Genomic DNA, 22,800 nt, shown 5'->3' with positions numbered 1-22,800 from the left:
TCACTCCTATAGCAGGCCTTATCAATCCTGAAGGCAGAGTGCAGGGAATCATGTGGGACGGTGCTCTGGCGCGAGCTGAGCCCGTCGACGGCTTGCGGAACCAAGTCCTAATAGCCGTTCCATGGTGACGCGGGCCAACTACTTTTAATGCATTATAATCCTTGCGGTTATTTGCTAACTTTGGCATCACATCACCTACACATGTCGAGTAAGGTGTCATACGAATGGGAATACGAACCCCTCGCCAGTCCTGGCGACGGGGTTAGCATTCCCCCCTTTTAGAGGGACACGACATGGAAGTAACCTTGAACCCCGGTTAAAGTTGACTCAAGCCTCAGCATCACAAAATGGATGCTGCCACCAGACACAAGTCTGACCTCCTGCTGCTGGGGGACCTTCCAGCAAGGGGAGCTTGGACAAAGGGTTTCCTGTCGAGGGCGGTGTTAGCACCATCCCAGACAGGGTTTGTGTATCCCAGGTAGGCAGGGCTGAAAGGAAGGTGATTGCAAGTGGCACCCCGGTGCTCACTGTGCATAGCCCGGCTCAAACCAGTTTCGGGGGCACACCAGCCCCTGAGCTGGCGCGAAGCCGGACAAAGGATAGGGGTGTAACCACCCCCCTCCTGGCTCCACCCATAGGTAGAACCTAGTCACGGGCCAGCCCCTTTTCTTAGAATAAAGGTAGGAGCGAGTCCCCTTCCCAAGTTGGATAATCAGATAATCGGATAACTCCGAATCACGAACCACTTTCCACGAAAGGAACTCTTGACTATTTCTGAAGACTCTCCCTTGTGGCTAAGGAGTAGCCACCCTGCACCAGCAGGCACCACCTAAGCGCTTGCGGTTTGCTGTACGTCTCCTACGGATCAAGACTGCCCAGCTCGACGAGACCCGAGTTCCCTGCCATCTCTGACCTTTTACCTACCTCATCAGCCCAGCTGAGAGTCATAGGTGTGACGAGACCTGCGGGACCGGCTATCTTCAGAACCTGCACGACGCTTATCTAGCACGCCCACCGAGGGACCCTCGAGTGAGTGCACCTAGGGTTTGAGAAGCCCTAAACCCTGAGCAGCTCCAGCATCGAAGTCTGTCTCCCCAGCATCCACGAGATCTGCGTGGGGGCCCTTCCGCTTCTTGCTGTTCCCAGCGTTGTCCGACCACTTGCCGACCGGCTTGTGGCCCTCTTCACGACGCTCCAAGATTATTTGCATCACCGGTCTGGTTGCTCCAGACTGGCTCTTGCTCCCCTTCAACAGAGGAGTACCACGGACCCTCCTGGTCCACTCCCGACGCCATCTTGACTCCCCCGCTTGGGTTGCCACTGCCAAGATCCGCTGCCCCTTCCTGGGCCCAGCATCATCGACAGCAGACACCTTCGTGGGACAGCTCGCCCTCCATCCTGGTCGCCGCCGCGCCTCCTGGTCCGAGGAACAGCCGAGTCCGACGTCACCCCCTCACCTGGTCAAGGTGACTTCAGCCGGTACCCCCCTGGTACCCACACGATCGCTGGCTAGCGGTTGAGAACTGAGTCCCCTCTGCTTTCAGGTTTCCTTCATCACCGATCCAGGCTTGGATCGCTCTGAACATCGTCACTGGTCGCCTGCCAGCAACTTCTTCTTTCAGGCTCCTGAGACTACACGAGGACTCCCGACATCTTGCCGAACTTCACGCAGCCACAGCCTCCGGGCTAGGTAACTCGAGCATCTCGGTGCTCCATCGCAGGTTCGCTCTACAAGTGTCCAGTTCCTTTTTCGTTTAGTCCCACTGATCGGAACACTCCGGAATCAGTACCTCCAGACTCTAACCATTCGCATTTCACTGTTAGTGTAGATGGTTTCTCGTGCCCCTCGGGCATTTGTGTAAATTGTGCAACTGAAGTATTTTCCTAAGAGTTTTGTAGTGTGCTTAGCTCCCTGACTCATAAAGAGCCAGGGTAGTCTTGTTATAAATAAATATCCTTTTATTTTCATAACAACTTGTGTGGTGTCCTTTCACTTGGTGTTCAAGGGGTATATGTGATGGTAAACAGCTGGCTTAACACGCCCTCTAGAGTTTAGCCTAAGACTGCTCGTATCCACGCTACTAGGATAGCTGGTCTATAAGGTTGACTTACAACCAATCATCAATAAGGGTCGTTTGGAATGATACACAGTGATCACTAGAATAGTGAGCACTACATATCAGGCCAACTTCTCACATTGGTGAGCAGCGGTTGGGATTTGAGCTTGCTGTTGTTTTACCACACACGTATCCTAAGAATATCGCAGTGAAAGATCACATAAGTACCCAGGTACATATAACTTAACTTAGAATACTCCGAGTTCTACTGAACCGGCTGTTGTAGTGTAACAGGGCTTAGCACACCCTGACTACAACTCTTAGCAAGGGATCAGTAGGTAAACCCATAGTGTAGGTAGGTGCAACACTTACACCTCACTAGAAAAGCATGTCGGTCCACGGAGAGTCTGCAGGGACTCCCTTAGTGGTCAGTGACCCTCCACAGGTCGTGTCACGATATGCAACTCTTAGCTTCAAGGAGATGAGACAACTGTGTGCCTCCAGGAAGCTAAACCAGGGTTCTAACCCTACCATCGCAATACTGATAGGTCTCTTAGAGGCGTACGATGCTAGGAGGTCCTCTAACCCAGGTCCCCCCAGTGCAGATGGGAACATGCCTCCCTTAGAGGGAACCCTCGGTGACCCAGACCTCGACCTCCACACAGAGGAGGAGGACGAGGACGAGTTATCGGGAGACGAGGCAGACAAAGGTCCAGTGGTAGTCGGCAGGCTTACAAGGACCAACTTAAGCAGGCATGAGAATGGAACTGGGGGAGCCCCGGGCCCACGCTCAAGCAGGCTTAACCTTGGGAACGGACGAGCTAGGTCTCTCTCCAGAGGCTCTGGCAGATCGGTTCATACACATGTCTCTCAGGCATCTTCTCAGAGAGGAATGACTTCCCCTCAGAGGAGGGAGCATGAAGCGAAGATGCGGGAGGTCAATCTGAGGATCGAGCGGGAAGAACTTGCCCTCGCCAAAGAAAGACTTGCCTTGGCCCGAGAGCAGAAATTAAGTGGGTTAGATCCCACTGGTGGCAGCATTCTCAATAGAGAGAAAGACAGGGGTATAGACACTAGACACCTGAGTAAAATAGTGCCCCCCTTTAAACAAGGGGACGACATCCACAAGTGGATAACTGCCTTGGAGAGGGCCTGCACTGTCCAGTGCGTCCCCCCAAGTCAGTGGGCAGCTATACTGTGGCTTTCCTTTGAAGGTAAAGGAAGGGACAAGCTCCTCACTACAAGAGCTGAGGATGCTAACAACTACCAAGTCCTGAAGAACACACTGATTGATGGGTTCGGCTTAACCACGGAACAGTACCGGGTGCTGTTCCGGGACACCCAGAAAATTCAGTCTCAGGATTGGGCTGACTTTGTCGATTGTGCCACTAAGGCTTTGGAAGGCTGGTTGCTGGGTAGCAAGGTTACTGATTACACAGGATTGTACAATCTTATCATGCGAGAACAGATTTTAAACAACTGTCAGAACCAATTGTTGCATCAGCACCTTGTCGACTCGGATCTGACCTCTCCCCAAGAATTGGGAAAGAAGGCAGACAGATGGGTCAGAACAAGGGTCAAGCAGAACCAGAATCAGAACCAGGGTGGTCAGAAGAAAGCAGACCAAAAGGGTAACAAGAACGAACAAAATGACCAGAAGTCTTCGACAGGTCCCCAACAAACCAAAGAGGGTGGGGCTCAGGCTTCACAGAAGAAGAAGACTCAAGAAGGCCAGTCAAAAAGGTGGTGCCAATACTGTAAAAGTAAGACTCACTGGTTTAGTGAGTGCACCAAGAAAGGAGGGCAAACTCCTGCCACTGCAGCCCCTAAGGCACCTGCGCCCCCTAGTACAGTCAGCAGTGGTAGTGCGCCTCCCAAGGCATTAGTTGGGTTAACCTTGGGAACCGAGGGGAGTGACGACTTAGTCGGCACGCTCACTCAGGCCGTCCTTGTCTGTACAGGGGATATGGATATGTCCCCTGATGCCAGTCCCAATACTTTGGGCAAATACAGACAGACACCTTTGATAAATGGAAAAGTGGCTCAGGCCTACAGGGACACGTGTGCCAGTGTCACCATGGTGACGCCTAACTTCGTGGACCCTGGACAGATCATGCTAGGTACCAGTTACCTAGTGACCAATGCCAGCAACGTCACTACCAATCACAGTATGGCAGTTGTTGATTTCTCCTTGGGAGGGGTAAGTGGCCCGAAAAAGGTTGTGGTTAGTTCAGACCTCCCCGTAGAATGTCTGTTGGGCAATGATTTGGAAACGTCACAATGGTCAGAAGTGGAGCAGAGGACTCACATGGAGATGTTAGGCTTGCCAGCACATGTCCTTGCTGTGACCAGGTCACAGGCAAAAAGATGCCCCACTGAACAGGTGCTGGATCCTGGAAGAACGGACCAGACACCTTCCAAGAAGAGGAGCAGTAAGGGTAAGGCTTCGCCTTCCCCCTTGCCCCAGGTCGTGGATCAAGTCTCCGAGGAGGCTGACCTTAAAGAACTGAGGGAAACTGAGCCGCAAGAGCTTGAACCTGGTCAGGTTGAGTTTCTGGGCTCAGGGGGACCCTCCAGGGAAGACCTGGGGAAGGCACAGTTAGACTGCCCCTCACTTGAACCCCTCAGACAGCAGGCCGCTGCTGAGGCTGCAGGGAACGCCACAGGTACCCACAAAGTGTACTGGGACGATGGACTCCTGTACTCCGAGGCAAGAGACCCCAAACCTGGTGCGACCAGGAGGCTGGTCATCCCCTTGTCTCTGAGAGGTTTCCTTCTCACCTTGGCCCACGAGATTCCCCTTGCAGGTCACTTAGGCCAGAATAAGACTTGGGACAGAATTGTTCCACACTTTCACTGGCCCCACATGTCCGAAGATACGAAGGAGTTTTGCCGCTCCTGTGTCACTTGCCAAGCCAGTGGTAAGTCAGGTGGCACGACAAAGGCCCCCCTCATACCACTACCAGTGGTGGGGGTACCCTTTGAACGAGTGGGGATCGACATTGTCGGACCAATGGAACCCCAGACAGCATCAGGGCACAAGTTTATACTGGTGGTGGTGGACCACGCCACCAGGTATCCTGAAGCTATTCCCCTTAGGACCACTACAGCACCTGTGGTGGCACGGGCCCTACTTGGAGTGTTCTCCAGAGTGGGCTTCCCTAAGGAGGTCGTCTCAGACAGAGGTGCAAACTTCATGTCGGGATATCTGACTGCTATGTGGAAGGAATGTGGTGTCAACTACAAGTTCACCACACCCTATCACCCACAATGCAATGGGCTTGTTGAGAGATTCAACAGGACCCTAAAAGGGATGATTCACGGACTACCTGAAAAGCTTCGGCGGAGATGGGATGTCCTGATACCCTGCCTCTTGTTCGCCTACAGAGAGGTCCCGCAGAAGGGGGTTGGCTACAGCCCTTTTGAGCTTCTGTTCGGACATCCTGTAAGGGGACCCCTTTGTTTGGTAAAGGAAGGATGGGAGAGACCTCTCAGAAAGCCGGCATCAAACATTGTGGACTATGTGCTCGGTCTCCGCTCGCGGATGGCGGAGTACATGGAAAAGGCGTCTAAAAACCTGGAGGCGAGCCAAGAATTACAGAAAGCTTGGCACGACCAAAAGGCTGTCCTGACTGTGTACCAGCCTGGACAGAAGGCGTGGGTGCTGGAGCCAGTGGCCCCAGCAGCACTCAAAGACAAATGGTCTGGGCCCCACACGATCATTGAGCAAAAGGGAGAGGTCACCTACTTGGTAGACCTGGGAACTCCCCGGAGCCCCCACAGGGTGCTCCATGTAAACAGGCTCAAGGCATATGTCGACAGGGAGGGCATGGGCTTGCTCATGGCCACAGATGAGGGACAGGAGGAGAGGAGAGTGACCCTCTCCCAGACCTGCTCTCTCAGAACCCTGACGATGGATCAGTAGATGGTGTTGTCTTTTGTGGCAGCCTCTCTGGACATCAACAAGAGGATTGTAAACAGGTTCTTCAATCCTTTCGACATATGTTCTCTCTGACACCCAGTCAGACCAAGTGGTGTACCCATGAGGTCGACACTGGGGACAGTCTGCCCGTAAAGAGTAAAATCTATCGGCAACCTGATCATGTCAGAGACTGCATCAAGACAGAGGTGCAGAAAATGTTGGAGCTGGGAGTCATTGAACCCTCGGACAGCCCCTGGGCAAGTCCCGTAGTGCTCGTGCCGAAACCTCACACCCAGGGCGGTAAGAAAGAGATGAGGTTTTGCGTGGACTACAGAGGTCTCAATGCGGTCACTAAGACTGACGCCCACCCGATACCAAGAGCAGACGAACTTATCGACCGGTTGGCCTCGGCCAACTACTTAAGTACGTTTGACCTGACAGCTGGGTATTGGCAAATCAGGTTAGCTGAGGAGGCCAGGCCCAAAACAGCATTTTCTACCCCGGGTGGGCATTATCAGTTCGTGGTAATGCCCTTTGGTTTGAAAAATGCACCTGCCACCTTCCAAAGGCTGGTGAATCGAGTTCTCACTGGGTTGGACGACTTCTGTGCGGCGTATCTGGACGATATCGCTGTCTTTAGCTCCACCTGGGAGGATCACCTGGTCCACCTGAGGAAAGTGTTAGAGGCCCTGCAGAAGGCAGGCCTCACTATCAAGGCCACCAAGTGCCAGATAGAGCAGACACAGGTTGTATACCTGGGCCACCTTGTAGGTGGAGGCCAGGTTCAACCATTGGAGAGCAAAATACAGGCCATCCAGGACTGGGCTCCTCCAACCACCCAGACTCAGGTTCGAGCTTTCTTGGGCCTGACTGGTTCTTACCGGAAATTTGTCAGAAATTATGGATCCATTGTGACCCCGCTAAACGACCTGACAAGTAAAAAGATGCCAAAAAAAGTTCAGTGGACAGCAAGCTGTCAGAAGGCATTCGATGACCTAAAGCAGGCCATGTGCACAGCACCTATCCTAAAGAGTCCAGACTACTCCAAACCATTCATTGTCCAAACAGATGCTTCGGAGCTGGGTGTGGGAGCTGTTCTATCGCAACTGAATTTTGATGGTCATGACCAGCCCATAGCTTTTATTAGCAGGAGGCTGACCCCCAGAGAAGAATTGGTCAGCTATTGAGAGGGAGGCCTTTGCTGTGGTTTGGGCCCTGAAGAAGTTGAGGCCATACTTGTTTGGCACTCACTTCAAGATTCAGACCGACCATAAGCCCCTCTTGTGGCTAAATCAAATGAAGGGTGAAAACCCCAAACTACTTAGGTGGTCCATTTCCCTACAGGGGATGGACTTCACAGTGGAGCATAGACCTGGCACTGATCATGGCAATGCAGATGGGCTCTCCAGGTATTTCCACTTAGAGCAAGAAGACTCACCTGGTCAAGGTTAGCTTATTGTCCCAAAGTTTGGGGCGGGGTCATGTAGGAGAGTAGGGTCTGCAATCCTATGATCACCCAGATTTTTTGCTTTTGCTTCATTGGTTTACGACTTTCTCCGGCTGTGGGCCTGCCAATCAGACCCACAGCCTAGCTGTTCTCTCTCGAAATTAACACACATGTACATTAGGTGCATCCACTAATTGGAACTGGGCCGCCTTGTCAGTCCCTGTCTCAGCATACCACAGGTATCCAGGGCATCGGTGTACCCAGGGCCTACCAGGGGCTGAAGCATGTATTATGCCACCCCTGGAATGGCCGCCCAAATCTGACACAACTGGCTGCACGACAGCTGGGGCCATGTGGTGTAATCACCCGTTGCTGTAGGGGTAGTATTCCTACACCTAAACCCTAAAATGGACACATGGATTCCTATCAGTCACTCCTATAGCAGGCCTTATCAATCCTGAAGGCAGAGTGCAGGGAATCATGTGGGACGGTGCTCTGGCGCGAGCTGAGCCCGTCGACGGCTTGCGGAACCAAGTCCTAATAGCCGTTCCATGGTGACGCGGGCCAACTACTTTTAATGCATTATAATCCTTGCGGTTATTTGCTAACTTTGGCATCACATCACCTACACATGTCGAGTAAGGTGTCATACGAATGGGAATACGAACCCCTCGCCAGTCCTGGCGACGGGGTTAGCATTCCCCCCTTTTAGAGGGACACGACATGGAAGTAACCTTGAACCCCGGTTAAAGTTGACTCAAGCCTCAGCATCACAAAATGGATGCTGCCACCAGACACAAGTCTGACCTCCTGCTGCTGGGGGACCTTCCAGCAAGGGGAGCTTGGACAAAGGGTTTCCTGTCGAGGGCGGTGTTAGCACCATCCCAGACAGGGTTTGTGTATCCCAGGTAGGCAGGGCTGAAAGGAAGGTGATTGCAAGTGGCACCCCGGTGCTCACTGTGCATAGCCCGGCTCAAACCAGTTTCGGGGGCACACCAGCCCCTGAGCTGGCGCGAAGCCGGACAAAGGATAGGGGTGTAACCACCCCCCTCCTGGCTCCACCCATAGGTAGAACCTAGTCACGGGCCAGCCCCTTTTCTTAGAATAAAGGTAGGAGCGAGTCCCCTTCCCAAGTTGGATAATCAGATAATCGGATAACTCCGAATCACGAACCACTTTCCACGAAAGGAACTCTTGACTATTTCTGAAGACTCTCCCTTGTGGCTAAGGAGTAGCCACCCTGCACCAGCAGGCACCACCTAAGCGCTTGCGGTTTGCTGTACGTCTCCTACGGATCAAGACTGCCCAGCTCGACGAGACCCGAGTTCCCTGCCATCTCTGACCTTTTACCTACCTCATCAGCCCAGCTGAGAGTCATAGGTGTGACGAGACCTGCGGGACCGGCTATCTTCAGAACCTGCACGACGCTTATCTAGCACGCCCACCGAGGGACCCTCGAGTGAGTGCACCTAGGGTTTGAGAAGCCCTAAACCCTGAGCAGCTCCAGCATCGAAGTCTGTCTCCCCAGCATCCACGAGATCTGCGTGGGGGCCCTTCCGCTTCTTGCTGTTCCCAGCGTTGTCCGACCACTTGCCGACCGGCTTGTGGCCCTCTTCACGACGCTCCAAGATTATTTGCATCACCGGTCTGGTTGCTCCAGACTGGCTCTTGCTCCCCTTCAACAGAGGAGTACCACGGACCCTCCTGGTCCACTCCCGACGCCATCTTGACTCCCCCGCTTGGGTTGCCACTGCCAAGATCCGCTGCCCCTTCCTGGGCCCAGCATCATCGACAGCAGACACCTTCGTGGGACAGCTCGCCCTCCATCCTGGTCGCCGCCGCGCCTCCTGGTCCGAGGAACAGCCGAGTCCGACGTCACCCCCTCACCTGGTCGAGGTGACTTCAGCCGGTACCCCCCTGGTACCCACACGATCGCTGGCTAGCGGTTGAGAACTGAGTCCCCTCTGCTTTCAGGTTTCCTTCATCACCGATCCAGGCTTGGATCGCTCTGAACATCGTCACTGGTCGCCTGCCAGCAACTTCTTCTTTCAGGCTCCTGAGACTACACGAGGACTCCTGACATCTTGCCGAACTTCACGCAGCCACAGCCTCCGGGCTAGGTAACTCGAGCATCTCGGTGCTCCATCGCAGGTTCGCTCTACAAGTGTCCAGTTCCTTTTTCGTTTAGTCCCACTGATCGGAACACTCCGGAATCAGTACCTCCAGACTCTAACCATTCGCATTTCACTGTTAGTGTAGATGGTTTCTCGTGCCCCTCGGGCATTTGTGTAAATTGTGCAACTGAAGTATTTTCCTAAGAGTTTTGTAGTGTGCTTAGCTCCCTGACTCATAAAGAGCCAGGGTAGTCTTGTTATAAATAAATATCCTTTTATTTTCATAACAACTTGTGTGGTGTCCTTTCACTTGGTGTTCAAGGGGTATATGTGATGGTAAACAGCTGGCTTAACACGCCCTCTAGAGTTTAGCCTAAGACTGCTCGTATCCACGCTACTAGGATAGCTGGTCTATAAGGTTGACTTACAACCAATCACCAATAAGGGTCGTTTGGAATGATACACAGTGATCACTAGAATAGTGAGCACTACATATCAGGCCAACTTCTCACACCGCCTCCCCACCACTGGGCGTGACCACCCCGCTGATCGCCTGCAAACCAATCCCACCTTGCGCCACCTTCAGGGGACCCTTGCCCCCGGCCCCCCCACCCTTCGCACCCCCAGAGAAAACCAGAGATTGCTTACCCCCCCACCCTTCTTCCCCCCCCCGCGGAGTCGCTGCCTGACAACACTAACACAAAATCATCCCCCACCCGTCCCTCGCCCCCACCCAGCTGCCCCCCCTCCTCTGCACTATCCTCGCTGTCCTCCACCAACTCTTGAGACCCTTCCGCGGCTGCCCCGCTCCCCACCTGGAGGCTGTTACCTTCTTCCCCCACCGACACTAGCACATGCACGCCGTGCGCTTCACCCGCGGCCCCTCCTCCTCCCTCCGCCACCTCTGCCCCCGAGTGCGCACTGCCCGACAACGCGGGGAGGCTCGGACGCTGCCCTCCGCGCTTCGAACCCTCCGTGAGGCCCCTGCCCCGCCCCTTCGTGCCAACACTCGGCCTCGGCAGTGGAGGCTCCTCGATGCATGCCGCCACCGCGACCCCCGCCGACGCGGACCGAGGCGCCCGGGTCATCCCCACCCACGCCTGGTCCAGAACGCCGGGCTGTAATAGGTCTGATCGCCCGGCCCAATACCTGAAGTGCTGCCTTCACCGCCGCAGCATCCGGGACCGCCATGGTGCGCGCGCCGACCGACGGCCGCCAAGTCCGGAACCCACTCCCACGCGCAGGAACCCTCCGAGTCCTCCAACGATCCCCACGAGCTCCAAACCGACCGACCGGTTCACTAGACCTAACCTAACCTCAAACTTCTTAAGACCCTATCCTGACGGCGCTGGGAGGCAGGAAGAGGAAGAGCTTCCTCCCCTGCCCCCTTTTAAGCCTACCTAAATCCCACCCCTTCCCCTTAACTAAACCCCACCCTGTCCCGTGGCCTCGCGCGAATACCCCGGGGAAAGATTGGTCTGCCGACCTTGCTTCCCCCGGGGCCCGCATTAGGAGGTAGGGGTTGGAAGAGCGCCCTCGACAGCCTGGACCATGGGTTTGTGGGCGATTGGCATGTTTGGGCTCGGTACGTCCTCCGGGGCTGCCCCTGGTGTTGGTGGCGTGGTGGGGGGTGGTCTGGGGACTGTGGTGACCCCCCCTCCCGGCGCGGTGTGGCGGTTCCCTCACAGTAGCGGCGCGGCTTTGCTTGGATACCTGGGGTCGGGGGCCGCAGCGGGACGGTGTGTGACTTCCAGCACGCAAACTCCTGGTGAGTGCTGCATGCAGGAAATAAAGCTGTGAAAGTGTATTGGGCATTATCATGTTTTGTACACATATTGAACAGTGCTTTGCCATTTCTCGAATAACATTAATTTGTTAATTATTACCTTAATTGATTTCCTTCCTTTTCCTCATCAGTGTGAGCCCGTGGGCTGCCTGTACGCGAATGCTAGTGACGAGGCTTCCTGTGTACAAGGCCTTTTGCCGCCTTGAGGGCATTCGCACCCCTGTCCCCAGTGATGAGAACAACCTGTATAAAAAGCCTGGTGCCAAGGTCAACTCGTGCAAAAGTCCTCTTGCTGTTATTTGCCTTTGCACAAGCCGTGAGGCAGATGAGATCCCGGGCACAGGTTCTGTGCTGAGGCAGCCCGTCCAGGAGGCGACAGCCCCACAGGACCCCGCGCAGGAGACAGACAGACCTTTCCTCAGTGCAGCGTCCCCTCCTTACAGCCTGAGCTTCCAGCTCGCATTGAGCTCCGTACCTGAAACGAATTTTGGAAGCTGAAAAAATGCTAACACAGGAAGTGGAGAAGGGCAGACTCGAATGCGAAACACTAAACCAAGTTTTCGGAGGGGCGGGGGATTAGGAAACAGCTCGCTCTCCCAGGCAGACTTTGACCAAATGAGACAGTGGTCCCAGCTCTGCTATGACCCGCACGAACACTGCATCTGCGGGATAACGACATCCGTGCTTTACTTGCCTGAGTGAAAAAGGCACCCTCTAGTCATGTTTCTCATGCAGACAGCCCTTCACATTGGCTCGCCTCGGATGCACCGCGGGTTGCATCCCTTGCAACCCCGAAGGGACAACCAATAGAAGACACAGATGTGCGGAGCGCGCACTCGACTAACTAGCTCAGATGGAAAACGCGCACCGTGTAATGGTGAAAAGAGTCACTGCGTTCTGTCATTTGCACAGGTACTCGCGTCGGGGGAGGGGTGGGGCCATGTTGGTGGGGTCTGTGCCTCACCTGTAAATGTCTTGATGCCTCCGCGTGCCCCACCACTAGCGTCAGCAGCAGCCAGCAATAACAGACACTGCCCTCTGAGCCTCAGGACAGCGATGTTCCCGTTGTTGTTGGGGGGGGGGGGGGGCAGAGAGGGCCGTGTGGCTTCCCCCTCCGCTGCACCACTATTGAGGCTGGGTTGGGCCAGGGCCCGCGCAGACATGTTGCTGAGTCCTGCACGCCGTGTGTTCCCTGGTCTTGCGACTCCGCGTGCATCGGTTGTGGGCTGTGAGTGCGGAGGCATGGTCTCCCTTTCACCTTTGGTACTTTGCTCCGGTCTCTTTCTTGGGGAGCCCGGTTTGTTCGGGTGGAACTGGGCAGGAGGGTGGGGTTGGGTGTGTGGCCCCTAGTGTGGCGTTTGTGCCCTGCCCTCACTGCCTCTGTGACATGGCCGCGGTGGGGGAGGCATTGTGAGTGCAGTTTAAGGATGCCTTGAGGGGTTCATGGCTCCGCGGGGCCCAGGTAAGCTTGCCCCATCCTCTTTCGCGGGGCTGGCCTGCCACTGTTTCGCCTTAATTTCGCGGCCGTCTTACTAGAGGCAACGACCCGTCCTCTGGCCTGGTTCACCGGTCCTTTTTGCTGGGACGGGTCAGGCCGGACCGCCGTCCCAACAGCCTCTGTGGAGCAGGGAGATTGCAGCCGGGCAATCAAGTTTGGGTGTGAGGCCACGGGGCAGGGGCGTACCACAGGCCCCTGCATCCCCCGTGGTGCGGGGGGCCCCGAGCTGCAGGGAGCCCCCTCGGTACAGTACTTATGCCATAGCGATCCAGAATAAATCTGGACAGGGGGCCCCATGAACGTGTATATTGCAGGGGGGCCCCCTGAACCTTTGTTACGCCACTGCCACGGGGCATATTAGCCGAACGACACCGGGGGATATTGACCACCTTCCCTGTTTGTTGCACTAAACAGAGGCCGTCGGACATTAGGCCTAGGGTAAAATACTTACTCAAGTGGCCAGAAGTGGCCGATATTGAGCAGTGAGTCCAGCCTTCTTGTGTCGGTCTGTGGGTTGAGGCTGCCTGGGTTCACGGGTCCGATTGGATGCGTGAGTTGGGGCCGGCCTGGGATTGCGGCCACTGCATTGACACTAGTTTGCCCGGCTGGCAAAGGAATAAGAGAGCTGCAATTTTACTGGCCCGACGGGTTTGTGGGACGCCTGCGTGGTCCACCGTGAATGAGCTGGTGCCTTGTGGGGGAGGTATCGGGTGGGGCATGCTTTGCCAGGGCGGGGGCAGAGGCCATGCGGCTGATTGAGGAGGCATTGTAGGATGGTGTCTGCATTGCGTGTTGCCCGCGCATCACTGCATTGCCAGCCTTGTTTGCGCCGCCCCCCTATCTGTATCGAGTTGTGCAGTCGTGGACTGACAGGCAGCAATAGTTTATAGTCATGTGGTCTTTTATCGTCATTGTCATGGCACGGTTTTGGGAGGGCAGCCTCGCGCCTCGGCAATAGGTGCATTGTCGCAGTGCCTATGACAGCGGAAAGGGGAGACACACCTCGCAGCATAAATTACTGTGCCCCTGCCAGACCCCAGCAGGTATCCCCCATTGTCTTGTGAAGGTTGTTCAATGGGTTTCGGCCTGGCGGAATAGTGAACACTGATGCTGCCTGCAGGCAGCATCAGTGTTTTGCAGGGCGATCCCAGGGCCCGTTGGCGGTTGATTTACCCTACTGGTACTGCCGCCAGGGGTTAAAGGCCCGCAGCCAGGTTGTCCACGGGCCCGGTAGGGGGTGCAGTGCGGAGTCCTTGCGAAGGAGACGGGAAGCGCTTCTGCTCACGGGCAATGAGTAGCAGTGCTGCCTACCAGCAACCGTTGCCCATGTAGAGTGCTTCAATATAGGCGGTTTGGTCTATATACCGGTCCCTCGCTGTCCGGTAAATGAGCAGTGTCGGTGTTTCCGCGGTGAGCTTGGGAAAATTTGCACATTGCAGGTATCCTTGGCATTCTGTTAATGATTATCGAGTTTCAGACAGAAGGGACAGGTTGTCTAGTATCTGATACGTCTCTACAATGCACCCGGTTAGTACTGCTTCTAATGGTTTTGTCTGCCTTTGGCTGGTTTTACACACATTTTACCTGTTCTACAGGGGGTGCCGTGGTGCCTCGGCGAGTGTCTCGCGCAGGGGATTCGGGTTTGTGGTGCCTTTTTCTTTGGAGTTGGGATGTTCGGTGTACACCTCAGTGTCCTGCTTGGCGCCTGGGTGGCGTGCACCGTGAGAAGTCTGTTTCGTATTTTGCATGGAGCGAAGATTTCGCCGCTTGGCCAGCAAGGTACTTGGGCCACCAGGAGCTATGCATGTGGCCCTTCGCAATGTATGGTTGAGGAATGTGCTATTGATGACAAAGGGTAAAATGGTTGTCGGTTCTGGCCGGGGCTAGGCATGCATGGTTTCATCTTTCTCACCTAATACTCACATCACAGACTTGGTCGTTGATAATAGCATGGTTCATCTTTTTGCCCCTATATAGGGAAAAGTTATGGACAGGCTGTGTTTTGGTATGGATAGTTAGTTTGTCTCCGCATTTGCCTCTTTTGCAGTACAACGAGGTAAATTTGGTCTCCAACGCGGGGTTTGTGCGCCGTTATTCCGTTTTTAAAGGGCTCCCGTCTTCGGTACCTGGCTTACGCGCAGATGACCTGTCTGGGTTGCGGAAGTTGATTAGTGTAATGGTCCCAATTGTGGTTAAGCTTACTACCCAGCGTAGGGAGACTATCCATGCAATGTTCTAGTTGTCAAGGTGACAGTCCCACCAGTTCTGAATGGAGGCATGTTCAATATGCTACACAGCGAAGGCGGAATTGTGACTCAAGTTATCTTACTGACCTTTTGGAGAGCACGTAGCGCAATACCCTTTACAAATTACGTAGTTGTTTTGCAAGATTGCAAGTTTGCACGGTAATGAACTAGTGTCATTTCTGACACGCGCATGGTGAATTTAGTGCTGAGATTTAAGCCCTCAGAGCTCGGTACAACCTTTGGCCTGTCCCGTGTCGTCTGGGGGGCGCTGTGGGGGCCGTGCGCTGGAGCAATCGGTTTGGTTTTATTGCATTGAGTGACGACTTACCGCTCGGCGGACAAGGTCGCTGTGCCACCAAGGGTGAGGTAACATGTGTACGCTCAAGGCGCCCCCCAGCCCGGTAGGCACACTAAGGCGCCTTAAACCTTGGTGGTCTCAAAGTTTCTCGTTGGTTTAATGGGGTTTAGTACTGATACCAATATGTCTCCCTCATCTCCATTGTTGATTTTGCTCACAAGAAAGTGTCAGTTATAGTCCTTTAAATTTCTCTCATAGTTCATCCAGTGTCTCAATAAGGACAAAAGTTACGAACAGACTCTGTTTTGCAAAGGATAGTTACTTTGTCTTCGCATGGGCTTCGTTCGCAGTTCAGCAAGGTTAATTTGGTTTCCAACGCGGGGATTGTGCGTTGTATTCCATTTCCAAAGGGCCCCCGCTTTCCACTGTTGGCACCTGGGTCACGTGCGGGTGACCTGTCAGGCGGTGGCGGATGTTGATTAGTGAAATGGTCCCAGTTGCGGTAGAGCTTGCTATTCAACAATGGGAGACATTTAAGGAATGTTCAACACGTTAGGGTGACAGTCCCACCAGCTCAGGATGGAAGCATTTTCAATAGGCTGCACAAGGAAGACAGATTTGTGGCTTCAGTTAGCTTATACAACTAACAAGCATTGGTAAAGCCAAGGGTAGGGGCGTGTTGTAGGTACTGTGGTTTTGTAGTATATATCTGGAGGCAATGTCAGAAGCCGCTATATACCAGTCTGCCCTTCCCACCGGTTACCAGCCCATGGGTGGGAAAGTCTAATGTTATATGTACTCAGGAAACTTCAACGCAAAAAGAGCCACTGTTAGGTACTGCAACAGCATTGTGCCATTGACTACGAGGGCCCTCTGGGGGAACACCTGGGGCACCATACAGAATTAGATACCATGTACACTGGGCGGGTGTCCCCCTGCAGCCGAGGGTCGGTATCGATTAGCTTCTGTTAAGACATATTCACCCGTGCTTCTACCAGGGCAGCAGGCGGGTGGTGGTAGTTGTCAGCTAACAGTGTGCTGCGGCACAGTTATGTTTTGTTACACTGCGTTAGTGCCATACGGCGACTGGGTTTATCGACCTTTTGGCGTCCCAACTTGAGGAAAGGGCAGGTATTTGCACATAAAACAACCCCCCCCCCCCGGGTTATCCCTCTGCGGGCCAGAACCAGACAATAGAAGGGGCATCTTTTGGGACTGGGGTACCCGATCACAGTGATAGCCAAGCGCTGGGGTAGATGTACCATGTAAGGCATGGTCACCACGGGGTCGTCCCCAAGTTCTGGGGTCAAAGTGGGTTGGAGCATTAAGTCTTCAGTCCTGGGGTAGCATCCTGCAACCCTTCAATCCAAGTAAGGGCAGTTAGGATAGATAAGTATCAGCGAGTTGGCTAGTCAGAGTCATCGTGCCCCGGGGGCATGCGTGCTTTACAAATACAAAAAGCTGCAACCAGAATGGTGCCAAGTGGCATAACGAGTAAAGATGTTAAGAGGTGTGTCTCTGGCGTTACAGCTGGGTGGAGCCAGTCCCACATAGAGGTACGCCCGGGGGATAATGGTGTGCTCCTTTAGATCCCCATGACCTAGGCGGTGTGTGGCATCTCCCACATCAAAGGTTAGGCAATAGATTACAGACAGTGCGCTCTTTATCATATCAGCAGTTTCTCTAAGCAGGTATGCCAGGGGGCTTCCCAGAGGGAGCTGGGCGGTCGCAATTCCTATAAAGTATATGGGATGCAGGGCAATTGCTGGGGTGCAGCCCTGCTCAATGTTCATACGCCGTTATGGACATCCATGTGCGCATTGATTTAGCAAGGAAAGGGACGGTGCCAAGGTTAAGTATAACCCTTCCCGCCCTATTAGCTTAATTGGCTAGCGGTGGTAGCAACGGTCTCCTAACAAGTGAGCTGCTGTCCCAGAGATCGGAGACACACGTGTCCAGCCACACACGGTGCCAGAAGAGCGACATCCAGTGTGATCAGCAAATAGGTGGGGCATCTTGAGCCAGGGTGTCTGAAACTGTCCCGCCCTGAGTGGGTCGCGCTGAGTCTTGTGACGTAGTGGACCTTTGCGGCGTGAGGTGTATACTGCTTGGCACAACTTCACAGGCACAAAGGGCGTTTTGTTTCTTCAGACACAGCTGATCAATGCTGACGTCTAGGGCTACTGGGATATAGATGGGGCATCATTAACCAGCAGGGATGTTCCCTTGCATCTAGATTTGTAGGAGGCTCTAGACAGGAGAGCTAGCGGGCAAGACTATAGCTATTTTGGTGGGGGGCGACGGTGGCCACCTCCAAAGCTGTGGCGGAGTTACAGGGCGATCTGGAAGCCAATGGGTACCTCTGCGCGGCACCATAGGGGGTGCCAGAGCCCAGGAGCCTCAATGGAGGTTTCTGAAAAACCGTGTTGGCGCCCCGTTAGTCCTTCGGGCGGTTGTGGGCCTGAACAACCGGGGGCTTGCCTTGCTACGCTACGCCCTGAAAGGGGTGTGAGTAATAAGGGACCGTGATCTGGGAAGAGGATCACCTAAGGGGCAGCACAGATGGGGTTCGCCCCAGTGCTGCTTGGCTCATCAGGCGGGCAGGCGGCCCAGTTGGTTGCCTGCCCGTGGATCGCCCGTAAGTTAACCCACCATATTACATAACGGTGTATGTAATAAACCTGCAGCAGTTTCTTACCCAAACAAAATTTGTGTGGTGTTTGATTTATGCGTAGACATGCATGCTACTGTGGGGAGCGTGGGGAGTGTTGCCTCCTGCTGGCGCTATGTGCCTGCCCTGGTGCAAGCAGGGTGCCCTAGAAGGGCGGGCCTCTAGTGCCAGCAAGGCACCAGCCCACCCCCCCTTCCTCTGATTATGGGGACCCCTCGAGTAGGAGTCCCCCCTACTCAGGCAGCCTGTGGCGGCGGCGCGCAGGGCGCATCATTTCCGGTGCGCGAGGAATGGGGGGGGGTGTATATAGGCCTCCCCCACCCTCTGTCCTTCCTCTTTTGCGCCCCGGACACGCCGTCTCCCACCCTACCGCTTACCTGGCGTGGAAGCAGCGGGGGAGGCATAGAATGTTGTAATGTTGTTCTTTTTCATTGCAGGCGGAGTTACAGGGCGATCTGGAAGCAAATGGGTACCAAAGGGTACCTATGCGCGGCACCATAGGGGGTTCCAGAGCCAGAGGCCAGGAGCCTCATGGGAGGTTGCTGGAAAACCGGGTCTGGGCCCCGTTATTCCTTCGGGCGGTTGTGGGCCTGAACAACCGAGGGCTTGCCTTTCTACGCTCCACCCTGAAAGGGGCGTGAGAAATAAGGGACTGTGATCCGGGAAGAAGATCACCGAAGGGGCAGCACAGATGGGGTTTGCCCCAGTGCTGCTTGGCTCATCAGGTGGGCAGGCGGCCCAGTTGGTTGCCTGCCCTTGGATCGCCTTAAGATAACCCACCATATTACATAACGGTGTATGTAATAAACCTGCAGCAGTTTCTTACCCAAACAAAATGTGTGTGGTGTGTTTGATTTATGCGTAGACATGCATGCTACTGGGGGGGGGGGGGTGGGGAGTGTTGCCTCCTGCTGGCGCTATTAAAAGGAATGATTGCACGTGTTTTTTATAATGTGTGTACAGATCATAGTTGTGTACACTCTGCGTGTAATATCATATGATGTGTAAAATGTAAACCTAATTATTTTATGTACAGGTTTATACATTATAGAGAATGGACATCTGATTAGATTCCATTGAAGAGGCAAGATTCTATGGTGTAAGCTTTATCCCCTTTATTTCTCAGCCGGAAGACTGACGGTGCAGCTTCAGAACTGGCTGCTGATAACTGTTTGAGTGTGGCGGATACTACTACTTCGAACCCCTGTAAGGCCTAGTCAGACGGTCTCCGACCCGAGGTCGATAAAAGCCGTACCATGCCGGTACACTCTGCGTGGCCCTTGCTCTTCTGTCTGAGGCTGGGATTGGAGCTTCCGTGATCCGGACCTGGTAATGTTCTGGGCCTGTGCTCTTCAAAGGAAGTACTCCAGCCGGGTGCCTCCTTATCACACACTCCTAGGGCTTTAAGTGGGATGAAAAAACTGGGAGGTCTCTCAAAGGGGCGTGGCCAATTTAATTAGGGGCGTGGCTTAAAACCACCTAAGCTAAAAATGTGCCGCCGGACTTGTATTTTGCTGTTTCTGTCATTGCATCCAGATGTATAATGCAACAAGTAACATCATATCTACAACCCTAAAAAAAAAAAAAATCAGGGCTATTGGCTTTTTCAATGGTTATTAGTTGCAGAAGATAAATAAGCAGCAACTATGGCTTTAATACAATATTGAAAATGCTTTCACTTAAAGCCCTGGTGACACCACCACAATGTTGCTGCTCATGAGTTTCAAAAAGAGAAGGGAAATCCAGAGAGAAAATGACTCGTTAAAGGATTTCCCTTCCCCTACAAGGCTCACCTGGCATGACGTCATGCCGTAACTTCTCTTCAAGTGAGAAGTGAGCAGTGTGAGCACAAGTACATCGATGTGCCCGCTGTCACTGCAGTCCGGAAAAACACAGACCGCCTGGAAACAAAACAGAGCTCGATAGAGACCCGTTTTGAGGCCTTCTTTAAAAAAGTGCCAGTGTTCAGCAATGGTGAGACCCGGCCCACTTAAAGCCCTGCACACTCCCAAATGGACACTCTTTATGAAATGGCCCAGAGTGCACGGAGAACACTTTCAAGTGCCTCTTTACTTGCCCTTTCTGGGAGCAGTGTGATGGGGTTTAGGGGCAGTGTGGAGAAGAGTGACACCCTACGATGCATTTTAAAAACCAGTCCTGGCTGTTGGGACTTTTCGAGCCACTTGTAATGAACACAGAAAAGTTGCAATGAGTGTGTTTTTCTTCTAATATTTTCTAACTGCTGCGTGGATGGATTCTTATCCAGGGTGCGTGTCATGTTATAGCAGGAAGTTGAACATGGCACCCTGAGTTTTAGTCTTTCTTAGATATATCTGTGCAAATGTACACACTCATGGTCCTTCTGACCTTCTCTAGGGCAGTGCAACAACAGCTGTCCGTGAAGCAGAACCTAGTCTTGCCGTGCTGGTTAAAAAAAACATCAAAGCGTTGGGGGAGAGCTTCAGAGCTGCAAATAAGAATAAGAGAAAAACACAAGCAGGGCGCCCCCTGTGCGCCAGCCATCCCAGGGACGTTTTAAGGATTTTGGGGGCTCTGGGCCAAACGTATTTTGGAGGTCCCTGTTTGAAACAGCTTTCATTTTATGAAGCAGTTACAGCTCTTTCATGCCCTCTTTGGTCAAATTCTAATGTGTGTTTTTAGAATTGTAACACACCAGCTGCTCACTAATATTACTGCAAATAATCTCTGTCACACCCTCCCATTTCTCATTAGTGAGGCCCTGTATTGATCTAAAAGAAACTTTATATATGGATGTTGTATGGAACATAAACATATTTTGTCTGCAAAATGTCTGTAATAGACTTTCACACATGCAAAAACAAATGATAGAAAAATGCTATTTACAACAATCTGTTCAAAAGGGATTTAAAGTCATCAGGGCAAGACTCTATGCAGAACATAGCTGGCTCTATCAGAGGGCCCCCTAAAAGGCTGGGGCACTTGGCCACAGCCCACTTTTCCCATGCCTTAAAACATCTCTGAGTTGCTACTCTTATTTCAGGTATGCAGGCGGCCTGCTGAGTGCAGGCAAATAACAGCTATAAATAAACCAGACGGAAGGAGAGAGGAGAGGCCATCACACGCTGTACAGTGTGATGGCCAAACAAAACATTCTCTTAGTGAAATCGCCAGGGAGGGAGCTAAGCCCACAAAGGAGGGACATTTAAACAAATGCACCAATAACAACAAACCTCTACATCCAGGTGACCAAACAGAGTAAATCACATATCAGATCTAAATTCACGGAAATTATACACATTAAAATTGGGAAAATCACACAGTTCTCCTTTTGGGCATTGTTTGCGCCTGCTTTCATTTGGAGCTAGCATTTCCTGCTAAGTCAGCACACTATGTGAGTAGATCTGGCTATGCATGAAACCGAGGAGTGTTTGTGTAGTCCCCGCCCATCATGTTCATTTTCCATAAATGATCAGGGGTTTGGCGCTGCATGACTTAAAGGCATTAAAGAGTGAAAGATGACAGTTTAAGGAGACAAAATAAGAAACCAAGCATTGTATGTAGAGAAAGGGTTGAAAAAAGAATTTTGCAACTTGCCTTAGGATTGATATTGTAATATGTGAAGTTACTGGCACTATGTGCTCAGTATTTTGAAATAAAAACGGAAACAAATCAACAATTTTACATTAACAGAAAAATGTAAAATAGTAAAAGGAATGTTAACTACAGTTCTCCAGCATTGGCATCTTTCATGGATTCATTGGCTATTATCATTTTCCATCCCTGAGGTTTGAGTTTTTTGATGTTGGAAGTGTGTACTACAATTCCACTTATGACAGATTCTCTCATCTGCAGAAGCAAGAGGATATCCTGCAAGAAGACCATCTGGAATAGCTGATGTAGAGATATTTGTTTAAGTATCATAGGTCTAAGATAGGTCAACACTCCATGGATTATTTCCTAAAGATGAAAAACCTTGTCTAGAACCATTATTTTCTGTTCAATCTCTATCTGGAGCCACTGGCAAAGCTGGTTGAATCATGGGGTAGAAAGGTAATTCCGTATGCAGATGACACTCAGTGCTTTTATCTGTTCATGAGGACACCAGAGAAGCCCTCATACCCTGAGAGGACCTGAGAGGAGCAGCTGAATGGATGAACAATAATTGTCTCAAAATAATCTCTGACACTATGGAAGTTCTCTTTTTTGGAGCAACTTGTTCTCCTGAGTCAAGCAGTAGTTGGCCTGATGTACATAGACTTCAAATTACAATTCCCTGAAAGCAAATTTTTGCAATTCGCTATTAGGAAATCGCAAACAGCTATGTACAACAGTATGTTTTACACTGTTTGCGATTCCTAGAGGGCCGCAATAGACCTACCTCATTGATATTCATAAGTTAGGTCGCAATTTGAGACCCATTGGGTATCGCTAAATAAAGAGGAAAAGTGTCCTTGTGGGACAGCAGACCACCATGTTTGTGTTTGCTTTTAATAAAAGCAACTTTTTCTTAAATGCAACCTGTTATCCTTAAAAGAAAACAGAATGCATTTAAAAAAGAAAAATGAAATGTTTCAGGTCCATATTTAAGAGTAGGCAATGGTCTGTGGGACCACTGTCTGCTCCTAAAAACACCTTCACATGCATTCACTAAGGTGAAGGGGTCCCATGGAGACCCCTTCCCATTGGCGAATGGGTTACCACCAAATTGAATTTGGCGATAACAAGTGAATGTTTTGAAACACATTTTGGTCATAAAACATTCATATATGACACTGCAAG

At 52.4% G+C, this 22,800-nt stretch overlaps 1 protein-coding gene and 1 long non-coding RNA gene across 6 annotated transcripts in view; one reads left to right on the top strand and one right to left on the bottom strand.

Annotated features, from left to right (window-relative positions):
• IL31RA (interleukin 31 receptor A) overlaps positions 1 to 22,800 on the bottom strand; it is a 1,058,288-nt gene that overhangs the window by 497,679 nt on the left and 537,809 nt on the right. Inside the window, exon 1 of one of the 5 annotated variants that reach the window (XM_085631334.1) lies at positions 10,690 to 10,885. The exons of the other annotated variants lie outside the window; for them this stretch is intronic. Within the exon in view, the coding sequence (XP_085487460.1) occupies positions 10,690 to 10,731 (42 nt within the window). The 5' untranslated portion in view covers positions 10,732 to 10,885. Of the gene's footprint in view, positions 1 to 10,689; positions 10,886 to 22,800 lie in introns of those variants that run through there. 5 annotated transcript variants of the gene reach the window in all.
• The window catches only part of LOC146865322 (uncharacterized), a 120,396-nt gene continuing 108,657 nt past the window's right edge, over positions 11,062 to 22,800 (top strand). The window contains exon 1 of the long non-coding RNA XR_014970074.1: positions 11,062 to 11,125. This is a non-coding gene — a long non-coding RNA (uncharacterized LOC146865322). The remainder of the gene's footprint in view (positions 11,126 to 22,800) is intronic.

The sequence above is a fragment of the Triturus cristatus genome, chromosome 2_1 (assembly GCF_964204655.1).
Source record: "Triturus cristatus chromosome 2_1, aTriCri1.1, whole genome shotgun sequence".
NCBI lineage: Eukaryota > Metazoa > Chordata > Amphibia > Caudata > Salamandridae > Triturus > Triturus cristatus.
Note: the sequence above shows the minus strand (reverse complement) of the source record. Positions and strands in the feature narration are given on the sequence as shown.